The 14,521-nt window shown below is 40.1% G+C and overlaps 1 protein-coding gene across 1 annotated transcript in view; it reads left to right on the forward strand.

Annotated features, from left to right (window-relative positions):
• The window catches only part of LOC126168219 (uncharacterized), a 126,850-nt gene that overhangs the window by 76,928 nt on the left and 35,401 nt on the right, over positions 1 to 14,521 (forward strand). Inside the window, exon 5 of the mRNA XM_049920539.1 lies at positions 5,141 to 5,263. Coding sequence (XP_049776496.1) covers positions 5,141 to 5,263 — 123 coding nt within the window. The remainder of the gene's footprint in view (positions 1 to 5,140; positions 5,264 to 14,521) is intronic.

A 14,521-nucleotide genomic window follows, 5' to 3' on the forward strand; every position in this document is an offset into this window, starting at 1 on the left:
TTCAGGTGGCCATGCACAACTCTATTGCTTCAAAATTGTGAACACTCCAAGGAAATTATGGTACTCTTGCTTGACTTGTAAGGTTACTTAATCTGAGTAGCATTGATCACTGTTAAGAGAGGTGCATGTGTTTGCATGTTACTTCAACCAACCAGTATGATTTGTGAATGGTTGTCAAGGGATCGTGACTCATAGCTCCACAACACTTGCAGTACCGTGTGGAATCCATGTCATGTAACTGTAATCAGAGCAAAAAGAGATACCACGTACTACAGTGGAGTTGTGTCATTTTCAGTTTACATCTGACTTGTTATCTGTCCTCTAAACCCTCTATCATTTACCACATTTTTAAATGTCACTTGTTAGTATTTTGTTTCCATGTAGTGAATCGCGAGGGTATTTATGATGCTGAACAAAAAAGTTTCATATGGAGATATGCCCTATTCCGAATGGTTTCTGAGCTAGAACACATTTAATGTACATTATTATTTATTTTGTGTAATATTCAGTACATTATTTACAATATGCCAAATAGTGTAGAGGAATTCGAGAAGAACAGTTTGATACAGGACACTTGTGGTCTATCAGGAAACTACTCAAATTGGCCTACAAAAGCTATGGCATACATGTCATGTGAAATTTTCAGTGTTCTCTCACTACTTCATGCAAGCTATTAGCCCTAGAGAAAAAAATGGATAGGAGCTTTTTTGTAGTAAATTAAATGTAGTTCAATTTTGTAGTGTGACATAGTTTCGTTAGAGGCTGCAGTTTTTTAGTTATTCAAGAAAAACAAATTGATGTTAAAGGTGTTTTATCTTGGAGACCATTTGGAGTAGGGCATATGCCCCTGTGAAGTTTTTTTGTTCAATCACCAACACCATTAGTCTCTCAAAGCATGTACCTTTTCTCCTGACACATTCTGTCTGTTCCCATTGCTCTATCCTGTTTCCTTGAAATAGTCTTACTGAGTCTAATTACTTGTGTTTCTATTAGAGTAGTGATTTCTGATAAGGGTAATAAGCTGATCAGGAATGCTCATTTCTGCTAGCACATTCCACTGTTCTGTTCATACAACACAGTCAGAATCTTTATCTTAGTCCAATAAACAGAGCACTAAAGGGGTATTGAATTCTCTACATTTTTCGGTTAGCTGTCCGACACTCAGAATCTCCTCTCATGTTCCTTCATTATGCACCAACCTAGCTTGCTCTCATGGTATTTCTTTATCTAAGTTGGTTCTCAGACATTCATGGATACCATTAAGAAGAATCTTGCTGGCATGTGAAATCAATAAAATAGTTCTGTAGTTCTCACAACACGGTGCTTTTCCCTACTTACCAATATGCAAAGGAATCATTACGGACATGGTCCAATCTTCTATCCATGTACTATTATTTCACATGCTATTACGTACTTCACACATGATTTCCAAACCCAAGTCTTCAGCTGCTTTGATCATTTCGGTGATAATAAGGCATGGTCCAGGTGCTTTGTTGTTTTTAAATTTAGGTATAGCTTTGTTCATTTAAGATATTAGGTTCCAGCTCTGCTGTTATGTTTACATGACCGAGTTTTCCATTGCTAACAGTGTACAACTTGTTGCAGTATGTTCTCCACCGATCGACAGTTAGTTCTATGTTAGAGGTGTACCATCTTCATTTTCTGTGACCCATGTTATTGGTTGAAGGATGCTGTTGGTTTCTTCGTTTCATTGAATGTGCTCCTGGTCTCATTGCAATCCCAAGATAACTCAGTTGTCTTACATATTTCATTGATGAAATTATTCTTGACTTTTTGACAACTTCTCTTTATTAATGCAGACAACTTGCAGCACTGCAACGTTCCCTGTATGACATTTAACTTGCAAGATCTAGTATTGATTTTCGGTAGTATTATTTAGTCACAGACAAGTTTATATTCAGTTATAGAGGCATTCCAGCCATTGTGTACTAACAAGGCAACACAATTAATGGAGCTGTTTTCAGTACTTTTAAGTCCTCAATGATTTGGGTGTTTTTTTTTTTTTTAGTAGTAAGCCAGTTACTTTTATTCTTTACTTTTTTTTGCTATTGTTGACTACTTCCTCAGATGTTTTAAGTAATGCCTCCTTCAGGAAGTTCCATTTCTCTGCAGATGTCATATTGTCTTACTGATTGTAGGAATGTTTTTCTTTGACTCAATTCCTACAAAAATTTCAGTTTCACCCTTTTGCTCTAGTAATGTTTCTGGAAGTAATTTCGACAGTTTCATTCTCTTTTCAAGACATAGAAGCTGATGTTCAGAACCGCAATCAGCACTCGGAAGTGTCTTGATATTTTTGTAACGGACGAACTCCATCTTAAGCCAATCGAAGCATAGTCAGTGTGATAGCAGTAAGTTCCACTTGGTGAGGTCCAGCTGTAAAGTCTTCATTAACAGTGTTCAAAGTGTAAATAAACTTATTTTTCTGCCAGAAATGAATCAGTCAGTCTCCATGACCATACTTCATTTGTTGAGTTCCATTTCCCTTCATTAACATTAAAATATCTTAGCATTATGGTAATTTCCTTTTTGGGTATCAATTTGAGGAATTTGAAAAAACACTGAAAATTCTTCTAACTCTTCATCGGCACCTGTTAAAGTTGGTGCATATGCCTGTATAACATTTAACTTGCAAGATCTAATATTGAATTCCACTAACGTTATTCGGTCACTGACAGTCTTGTATTCAGTTATTGTGGCATTCTATCTCATATGTACTAACAAGGCATTATCATTACTGGAATTACCTCATCTACCAGAAAAACATATTGTATTATCATTAGCTGTTTTGAAGTGCCCACTGCCTTTTCTGTGAGTCTTTGCTAGTCCTAGTATTCTGATTTTAGTTCACTGGTGTTCATTTCCACAATCTGTAATGTAACAATTTGGCACACTCTTTGTACACTGCAAATGTATATATTCCTTTGGATGCTGTCCCATTCAGAGATTTGACTGAGAGGCAGTTAATATTTCCGGACTATTTAACAGCAGGTAAATCCATTATGGGTTTTCTTGGGAACGAAACACTGGGTTGGTTTGTTGGTTGCCTTCTTCTGTCAGTTGGGAATATAAAGGGAAATCTAAAGGAGTAAGTAAATGTGGTTAGGATCAGTGATAAGGTGATGGTTCATCCTCAATAAGGGGACAGGGCGGACTAAGAGCTCGCCTCTAGGCAGGCCTACTAAAGCCCTGAAATAGTGATATCCATAATTGTGATTGTGAGTGAGTTCCTCTCTTGACCTTGTTGTAAAGCCATTTATGTATACCAGTGTCCGCTGCTGCCTTTGAAGTAAATATCGTTTTGACTTTTATTTAACCAATTGTTAGGGTGAACTGATTATCCTAGTAGCTACATGTATTTTTCTGGTAGAAGTTGGTGATTGGGCTATTGGAATTATAGAGTTTATTGGCAAACTGATTTCTGTTTAAGCTAAGCTTAACAACTACTGAGTCAAATGCATCCCTTTGAGTGTAGTGGTTGATATATCCAAACTATTATTGATGCAGTAGTCTCAGATTTCATGGTACCTTCAGACTAGGAGTTGCTTTAAGAAAAAAAAATGAACAACAATAAAGGCAAATGGTTTGACAACTAATTACAGAGTGCACAAAGTGATTCAAGCAGTCATTCTGCCCATAATCAATATGCAGTTGGAAAAAGAAGAAACCCAAAAAATGTGATGGAGAGCTAAGTGTCCTCTGCCATGCACTTCACAGTAGTCTACAGAGTATGTATGTAGACATCGAAACTCATCTCACTGATGACAGATGCAGCAGGACAGATGGTATGAAATTTAGTCATTGGCAGCCAGACTCAATGAATTCTGAATTCTTCCAACAGTACCTGAAAGCATAAGAAGGAAAAAGTGGAACCAGGTAAGTTTAATTTAAGAAGACAGGTTCTGTGTACTTAAAAAAAATGCAATTAGTCCAATTAGTCTGTTGATCAAGGTGTATATCCTGATAAAACTGAAGCATGCACTAATAACACCCATATGAGACAGCTTGTAGCAGAATATTGAATCTCCCTTCTGTCAAAATCTATGAACTGCTCAGTTAGGGTTCCACAAAGGCTTCTCAAATGAGAAAGCGGTGTACAATCTAACAAACTACTGGATTGAAGCATACCAGGATATGTTTACTTAATACTGTGTCACAGTAGGTTTTTTTTCCATTTCAGCCACTAACAGTTGTATTTATGTGCTATGCTTTAGTTAATTATATAGGAATTTATACTTCAATTATATATATTTTGCCAAATAATTTAATACACTTCATAAGCTAATACAGTGTTGATACTTAATAGTCCCATGTGAGAATTGTGAACATAAAAAAAGGATAGATTGCTACTTGCCATAACAGAGGAGATGTTGAGTCGCAGACAGTCTCAACAAAAAGACTGCCATTGGCCAAATGACCTTTTTCTAAAGTAGAAAACACACACAAACACACACACACACACACACACACACACACACACACACACACAAACGCGCGCGTACGCGCGCGCGCACACATTCAATGCCTATCGCCACTGAGGCTGGACTGCTGGTATCTGCTGCTAGATACAGAGGTTTCGTGTGTGTGTGTTTTCTGCTTTTGTGGCTGTCTGCGAATCAACATCTCCTCCATATGGTTCGTAGCAATCTATCCCTTTTTATAATATTTTTGTTCTGCCAATGGCCTTGCTACATTGGTAACACCCATTCCCACCCAATCTCCGAAGTGAAGCAATGTTGGGCAAGGCTTATACTGGGATGGGCGACTCTCCTTTACTGGGATGAGTGACCCTTCCGGGAAAACCAGGTGCCGTTGGTTTTGAGGATGCTCAAGGTGCCCAAGTCACTTGAAAGACTCGCACCAGGCATTCGTGCCACATGACTCTTTTTATTTTTTTAAATTTTGCATTGCCATTATTCTGTACTAGATTTTCCATTGTTTAATTAGTGTATTAATATTAAGAAAGTAAGATACTGACTTACTTTATTCTACTTCAATATAATACTAAATGATATTGGATAATCATATTTGTAATGAACAATTCCTTGAATATTATAATTCCTTATCAGGTAATATTGTAATACTCTAGAAATCATGGCACTGTTGTTGTGTGTTTCAGGTGAACAGGCTGCTGTATACGTTTCCACAGCCTGAATTGCATACCAAGAGCCTGAATAGCAAAATGTCTATTATTGCTTCACACATGCCACTCTTGTTTACACCAAATGACTTTGTGAGAAAGGTATTGTGGGTTCCTAATGCCATTAATTAATTATAACAAAATATCAACAATATAGAGAGAATAGATTGCTACGTACAATGTACAGGAGGCACTGAGTCACAAACAAGTACGATGAAAAAGAGTAATAGGAACATTTTAAGCTTTCAAACAAGGTCCTTGTTCCAAAGTTGAAAACTCACACACATCACATGAGAACAACTCACAAATACATGGCCACTGCCTCCGGCCACTAAAACTTGACTGCAGTTTGAAATACTGCAGAAAAAACAAAGCTACTTGCTGAAGTGCATATTTGAATGGGACAATATTCCGTCAACGGCATTAACACCACTGTTGTACTGGAAGTGCCAAGAAACTGTTATAGGCATAAGTATTCAAATACAGGGATATGTAAACAGGCAGAATATGGCACTGCGGTTGGCGATGCCTATTTAAGACAACAGGTGTCTGGCACAGTTGTTAGATTGGTTTCTGCTGCTACGATGGCAGGTTATCAAGATTTAAGTGAGTTTGAATATGCTGTTATAGTTGGAGCACGAGCAGTGGGACACAGCATCTCCAAGGTAACAATGAAGTGGAGATTTTCCCATATGACCATTTCACGAGTGTACCATGAATATCAAAAATCCGGTAAAACATCAAATCCTTTAAATTGCTGTGGCTGGAAAAAGATCCTGCAAGAACGGGACCAATGACAACTGAAGAGAATCGTTCAGTTTGACAGAAGAGCAACTGTCCCACAAATTTCTGCGGATTTCAGTGCTGGGCCATCAACAAGTGTCAGTGTGGAAGCTGTTCAACGAAACGTCATCAATATGGGCTTTTGGAGCCGAAGGCCCAGTCGTGTACCATTGATGACCACAGGGCACAAAGCTTTACACCTTACCTGGACCCATCGACACTGACGTTGGACTGTTGGTGGCTGGAAACATGTCATTTCAAATTGTATCAAGTGAATGCACGTGTACAAGTATGGAGACAACCTCATGAATCCATGCACCCTGCATGTCAGCAGGGGACTGTTCAAGCTTGTATATGGGACCCCTGATATGCCTAGGTATGACTCTGACAGGTGACACATATGTAAGCATCCTGTCTGATCACCTGCATCCGTTCTTGTCCATTGTGCATAATGACGGGGGTTAGGGTTGTTTGGGAGCAGAGACCAAACAGCGAGATCATCAGTCTCATCGGATTAGGGAAGGATGCAGAAGGAAGTCGGCCATGCCCTTTCAAAGGAACCATCCCGGCATTTGCCTGGAGCGATTTAGGGAAATCACGGAAAACCTAAATCAGGATCGCCGGACGCGGGATTGTACCATCGTCGTCCTGAATGTGAGTCCAGTGTGCTAACCACTGTGCCACCTCACTCGGTGCATACTGATGGACTTGGGCAATTCCAACAGTACAATGCGACACCCTACACCTCCAGAATTACTACAAAGTGCCTCCAGGAACACTCTTCTGAGTTTAAACACTTCCGCTGGCCACAAAATTCCCCAGACGTGAACATTATGAGCATATCTGGGATGCCTTGCAATGTGCTGTTCAGAAGAGATCTCCAGCCCCTCATACTCTTATGAATTTATGGACAGCCCTGCAGGATTCATGATGTCAGTTCCCTCCAGCACTACTTCAGGCATTAGTTGAGCCCATGGCATGTCGTGTTGTGGTACTTCTGTGTGCTTGTGGGGGCTCTACACAATGTTAGGCACATGTACCAGTTTCTTTGGCTCTTCACTGTTTACGTCATTGTTGCAGCACATATGTTCCTTTCCTTTGATGACTTAAAGACAACTGCCTAGTGCCTGGAGACAGCAGCCATGTGTGTGTGTGTATGGGTTGTTATTGTGTGAATGTGTGTGGAAGGACTTCTGAGGAAGGACGTTGCCCGAAAGCCTAAGTATTTCTGCTATTATTTTTTTCCATTGTGCCTGTGTGTGACTCAGAGCCTCTTCTCCTTGGTGAGTAGCAATGTGTCCTTTTCATATTGTTGTTGTTCCATCCTGGACTTCCCATTGTTTTATTAAAAGATATTGTTTTTGTACATAGGAATATCTGTCCTTTTTCTAAAAATGGTACATTATTCTGTTCAACTGGAACAATTGCACCTGCCATTTGAACTGTGGTGAGGTGGCTTGTGTGCCTCAATTACAGAGATGCTTAGAGGAAAAAAGAAGCATATTAAAAGCTCAGATGACAAGCCAGTATTAGACTGAAAGGTGGAAGGAATATGTAGAAAGAAATGAATTTTAAAGACAGTATTACAAAAAGGAAAGAGGAATTAGATAAAGATGAGATGCGAGAGATTGTACTGCAAGAAGATGTCAGCAGAAAACAGTAAAACCAAAGTTAAGAGACAGTGCTTGCAGTAGACAACATTCCCTCAGAATTCTTAAATCCGAGAAAACATATAATGACAAAACTGTTCTATCTGATGTGCAAGATATGTAGGACAGGCAAAGTATCTTCAGATTTCAAAACGACTTGTAAAGAAGTCTGGTGCTGACAATGTGACATTTGCCTGCTTTATTTCTTCATTGTTAGTCCTCAGTGTCGATGTACTGCATTGTTATACTGCCTGAAAAATGGAGGGTGGAAATTCGTCACTGAATACAGTAAATGATGTAGCCAACAGTTGCACTATTGTGTTTCAAGGTTCCTTACTTTCACTGTTCACAATCCCCAGATATTACACAATTATATGGCCAGTTCACTATTGGTAAATGCTGATAAGCCTCATTAATAGGTTGCAGGCAACATTAGCATATTGCTATAATAGTTTCCTGTTGAACATACGTGAGCAGTAAAAATCTAACCACACAGTTCACAGTTCTTGCAAAGTAATATGGTACGTGTGATACATAAATTAAACAGACGCTGTCATTAAATTGTTCTAACACACGATTTATTTGTGTTACATTTATTCCACTGTTAAGTTGAAGCATTGTTGTTAATTTAACCAATACATAATTCCCATCTGAAAATCAATTGGTGACTGACCAAATATCAGTCCTTTATATATCCTCACAATAATAGGCACTGAAATTATACATTGTTCGATGTTTACAGAAATTACAATTAAAACATAATTCATTCAATTAACTGAATCCATCAAAAAATTTCTTCTTTTTAATAATTCCTTCCACCACAAAGAGTAGGCCAAATTATTTGTTTAAATAATGAAATTAACAGATGTAGTTATACAAACAATACTTTTGACATACCTGGTAACTATTTTGGAATTAATTAAGGGCTGGCTTTGCTAATATGTTTTCAAATAGAGCCAAATAAATACTTTAAGAAACCTAGTAGTTCTTCCAAATGTTTGTAGTTAGTACATAATTTATATTTGTTTATAAGTCAACAATAGAATCTAAGTCGCTAAACAATTACTGATTTCAGCTTATAACAAAAGTATTAACTAGGAATGGTCAAAATAACTTAGGAAATTAATCACACACACAAAACTAAGCACAAAATTAGACGTGGTGCTATATTCCTTAAGACGGAGGGCTAACCTTTCTCTTTTGTGGAAATGCAGATTATACTCATGCTGTTAATGGTAATTAGGCAAAAAATAAAAATAAAATGAATTTATGGAGGCAGATGGCAAAACAAGAGAGGAAGTGAAGAGATTCCAGCTTGATTGATCACAATAGGTGCGACTGTTGCCAAATTATCAGTTTAATAAATCGTGATAGCAAAATACAGATATGAATTATTTGTGGAAGAATGGAAAAACTGGTAGGAGCTTATCTGCTGTAGATCAGTTTTGGTTCCAGAGAAATACAGTAGAGTCCCATTAATCCGAACGAATTGGGACCGAACCTTGTTCGGATTAGCTGGAATTACGGTTTCTAGAATGAAGTATACCAAACAGGTAAGTAGGTACACTATGGTAACAAATGGGAACAAGTGTGGGAACAATGGTTCACTCTCACTCATTCCCTGCTCGTGTTGTTGTGCATTGTTGAGACCTTTGTAGTGTCTGAGGTCAGTGCACTGCCAGTTGGCTCACAAAGTGCTTGGTTATGTTGGTTATCAATCACTGGCACGCGTAATACTTGTATTGTATTCGTTCAGGTGTAGTGGTGTGCGTTTTTTGTCATGGGCAAAAAGAAACATACAATGTTAACTCTCAAAGAAAAACTGAATGCTTTGAAGCAGATAGGCAGTGGTGAGAATGTATCTAAACTGGTAACAGAAAAGGGTGTTGGTAAAGCAAGCATTTGTGATTGGAAGATAACCGGTTGAAGCTTGAACAGTTCTGTGCCACGTCTTTGGGAAAAACACTCGAAATTCGGCAGACTTTGAAACAGTCCTAGTATGATAAAGTGCATGAAGCTCTTTTCCTTTGGTTTATGCAGGAAAGAGAAAGGGGAACTCCTTTGAGTTGAGTACTGGCTAGGAGAAGGCTGTTCACCTGAACAAATTAATGAATTGTGATGAGTCTTTTAGTGCGAATAGGGGTTGGTTGGACAGATTCAAAAAACGTCATGGAATCCGTCAGCTAACAATTACTGGAGAGAAGCTTTCTTCTGAAGCGTGATGCAGTGAAGAAATACTTGGGTGAGTTTGAAAAAATGATAAGAGAGGGAAAGTATTCTCCCCAACAAATTTATAATGCTGACGAGACTGACCTTAATTTTAGGGCATTGCCAACAAAACCCTGGTATCAGAAGCAGAAGACCATGCTCCTTGTTTTAAAATGTGCAAAGATTGTGTGACTTCATTAACATGCAGCAACGCTGCCGGTAATCACAAGCTGCCTTTAATGCTGATCGGAAAATCTGCTAGGCCCAGAGCTTTTAAAAACTTCAACATCATGCAGTCCTTTTGATTGATAAAGCGCCAGCTCACCCCAGCACTGAGGATTTATGTGATGGAGAAATTACGGCAAAGTTTTTGCCGGCGAATGTTACACCGCTTCTACAGCTGATGGACTAGGGCGTACTGCAAACATTAAAACTGATTTGCAGAAAGCAATTTTTAAAATGCTGATCCAAGATGAAACCTGGTAGTCAAGGGAAGGCAGGATTCGGTTATGATTGTGGACAGGGCCATAATCACATACTATTGGTTGCCTTTTACAGTTACATAAAATTTATTTTAAACCAATAATTCCAAACTCAACAATAAACAAAAATACCACATGTTATCAATGAAGCAATAAACAACTGTAAATAATTGTGGTTTCAGTGAGTTACAATTTAGCAAATCACCATTAAATACAGATACAGCAGATAATGTTTTAAAAGCAAGCCACTGTGATATGGGCAGAAAGACTTTCACGTCAGGAATGGCAATAAATTAAGAATTGTTTAAAACTAGCTGCAACTTACAAATTACAGGTATTGAAATATTAAAGGCAAGTCGTCATAAACACAGCAGAAGGCGTCAGATGCCAGGAATGGCAGGAAATAAGGTTTTAAAGGCTTACTGCATAAATACAAATACCAAATTAGAATTTTAAGTAAAGTGACCACTATCATGGCTGAAGGCCTAACACCCAAAGAATGGCAATAAATTCAGATGCCAGGAATGGCTGTAAATCAGATTTTAAGACTTACTGCTAAAATACAAATACCAATTAGAATTTTAAGGCAAATGACCACAATCACGGTGGAAGGGCTTACTACTTCAGGGACGGCAATAATATAAAAAAATTTAGAAACCTGCTGTAAAACATCAAATACAATAGCAAAGGGCAGAAATACAATAGCAAACAGGTAAAATAAGATGATTGTAAACTTCGTAACCCAACCCCTATCATCCACTGAACACTACACTGCTAGGTTTATACCAGAAGACGACCAGAACTATTAACTACACATATGTAACCATTAATGTAGGCATTGCAAAGTATTGTAATAAATAATACAGTAATCAAACACAAGGACCAGTACATAAGTCATGATTTTAAACATGGCTGTGGCAGCAACTGTTAAAATTCTTCACAATAAAGGATGACAGCCAAAAACAGTTGCAGGATAAAATTTACATAAGTCCCTTAAAGGGTTCGGAGGCAGATTATACCACAGAAGGCGTGGACTGAAGGAGTGTTACACTGAACTACTGGCCATCAGACCTCCTTTTAGAACACACATCTTACAAGAACCAAGGGGTCACAGATGGTGCTCCAGGAATCGACCACTGAGAATGTCCAACAAGTAACACATAAGCGAACGATGAGAAAGGCAGCCAAGAGTTGCATTCACTTCACAAGATGGTAACTCAGACTAGCAGTAGTCTTACGAATGACTAACGATAATCTTGCTGAAGCTACCTGACATCTGATAAACCAAATGCAATGATGGAACAATACACCAAAGCAGGAACCGGCAGTCTGCACTACATCCTCAGAATACTGTGTTCAGAGCGCCCAGAACGAGAAAGGAACCACTACCACGAGAGTAGAAGAATCACCAACCGGCCTGCAATCAAGAAAGCTGTCAAAACTACATTCCTTACCGGACAGCAGCGACAAGGGGAGGAATGATACACTGCTGCTACATACACTAACTCCCAGGGCAGGCAACTGGGACATTAGTGACCAGCAGGCAAGGAAAACTACCTTTAGCTGACCTTAACAAATTGTAACAAGTTGATCGCAGTAAATAGTAATAGGAAGTCGAGGGAAGTTAATCAGATGTGCCTTCCCCAAGCACTCCACTCGCTGCTCTTCGCCTCGGCGACACTACGAGCAGCAACCCGAATCCAAGTCACTGGAGAATCACGAGATATCACAATTGTGGAGGTTTGTCTAGTAGGATCAAAATGCTCTCATCTTAAAGCTTGCTGGATCTGGTTTACGACAAGGTTGTGCTCCCTCGTGACCACAGCCCTTCCATCTGACAGTCCATGCGTGCCGCCAATGGTCCTAGTGCATTCTGGCAATTGCGCAGACCTGGCTCCTCCTGAGTCCCCAACCAAACTGGCCCACTCACATGATCCGGAAGAACGACGACGTGGCCCCAAAGATAGGGCAACAGTTACTACAAATCGATAACTGCCACTGCTGCCACTAGCGGACAGGCAACGCTTGCGAAACTGAGTGGTGTCAGTCAACATGAGAAGAAGAAAACCACAACCATGCCAACTAAACGATACCGTCTTGCCTCCAGTAGAGGGCGGAAACCTACAAACAGCACCAACGCGAGCTGCAGCATGGCCCAACCTCACCCTCTCAAGGACAAACCCAACTAGCGACCTAACAAAACTTAATTTCATTAAGGTGGACCTGGTATTGCTTACAGGTATGATTGTCCTTAACCAGAAGATTAACTGGGCATAACATCCACATAATCGTACACGGACTTACCAAGGTTGCCAACGCGCACCTCCTTCCTAGGAATGTTACTGACATACACCTGATCTCCAGGATTACCCCTGAAGGCTCATCGATTACGGTTATAACAACCAGCTTGTCTGTTGTGGGCCCTGAGAATATTTCGCCTCGCATGGTTTCAGTTTTCTTTGACGACCTGAGGGGTAATCTCCGCAAGAATTAGATCTTGAATCCCCCATAAGTTTGAAAGGGGGCAATTAACAGGATAAGCGGTCATCAAGGAAACCGGAGTAGCCTTTAAAAGCCTCATGGCTGGTGGTATTGAAGGCAAAGCTAAGCCAAGGCAGGCTAGAATCCCACTTATTGGGAGACTTCTTATGAAAGGTAATCAGTGCGGATTTAAGGTTACAATTAACCCTTTCCACAAAGGACCCCTGCGGATAATATGGAGTGGTAATTACATGCTTAACACCACTTTAAAAACAGATGGCCTGGAAGGGAGCCGAAAGAGAGGCCGGCGCATTATCACTAAAGATTTGCTTAGGAGATCCAAAAACACTAAATACGTTAGTTAATTGTGCAGTGGTGGTGGCAGCAGTCACATTACGAATCGGAAGAAACAAGGTAAACCTCAAAAACGCGTGAATAATAACTAATACATACCGATGGCCTCCTTTGGTGCGAGGTACGGGCCCCACGTAATTGATATAGAATTTGTCCATGGGGCAAGATTCATACTCAGAACTAAGGAACCCATGTTGAAGAGTGTTTTTCAGTTTGGCCACATGACACAGCTGACACCGAGAAACCATTTCTCTAATGTCTAGGTCAATAGACGGCCAAGTCAGATGTTCCTTAATCTTCGGCAAGGTCTTATAGGTCCCTAAAACGGAGCATACTAGGTTAAACGGAGCATACTAGGGTGCCTGTAATCTCCTGGCTACGTCCCACCCTTTTACACAAAATGCCTTTCCTGATAACGTATTCATCCAAACGCTCCCCTGCCAAAATCCATTTCTTAACGGGTCCCCAAGTGGGTTCCTGGTACTGATGGTTGGCAATGTCACTAAACAAATGAGGAATTCCGCCTAACATGACACAACTAAGATTGCCTTCCCAAGCTTCTTGGACGCCCTGACTAAATGGTTGTTCAGTAAACATATGGCTGAGCAGGTCTGCGAGCATATTGTCAGTGCCTCGAATGTGCTTAACCTCGAACTGAAACGCCGAAATGTGTACCGCCCACCTCGCGTTACGGCCAGTTTTACGTGGCCTCGCTAGCACCCAGCTTAAGGCTTGATTGTCAGTCTCTAGCTGAAATACTCTATGTTCGAGATAAAACCGGTATTTATCCAGCATGAACAAGACGGCCAATGCCTCACATTCGTAAACAGAATATTTAAGCACAGCGCTGGTTAATTGACGAGATGCATGTGCTAATGGCTGCCTTTGACCCACGAACTCCAGGAGGAGGACTGCCAAAATTCCCACATTAGATGCGTCGGTTTGGACAAAAAATTTCTTATTAAAATCAGGCACTCCAAGAATCCGAGGATTGGCTATAGCCGCCTTAATGTGCTCAAACATGGCCTCTTGAGTAGGTCCCCACTCAGAACGCACCCCTTTTTGGCGCAGTTCATTTAAAGGAGCCGCCAGCTGAGAAAAATAGGGACAAAATGCCTAAAATAATTCGCCATCCCTATGAACTTCGCAATCCCTCGCTTATCAGAGGGTGGCAGAAGGGCTCTCAAGGCCTTAGTCCACCCCTGATCAATGCGAATATTCTCTCCTGATACTAGGTGACCTAAGAAGGATACCTGCTGCCTGGCTAATGTCACCTTATTGGGTTTAACAGTCAAACCAGCCCTCTGCAACCAAGCAAAAACTTGCTGGATATGTTCCAAATGCTCTTGAAATGAATGACTATAAATTACCAAATCATCCAGGTAATTGTAAACACAGACTAA

Source organism: Schistocerca cancellata, chromosome 1, assembly GCF_023864275.1.
Source record: "Schistocerca cancellata isolate TAMUIC-IGC-003103 chromosome 1, iqSchCanc2.1, whole genome shotgun sequence".
Lineage (NCBI taxonomy): Eukaryota > Metazoa > Arthropoda > Insecta > Orthoptera > Acrididae > Schistocerca > Schistocerca cancellata.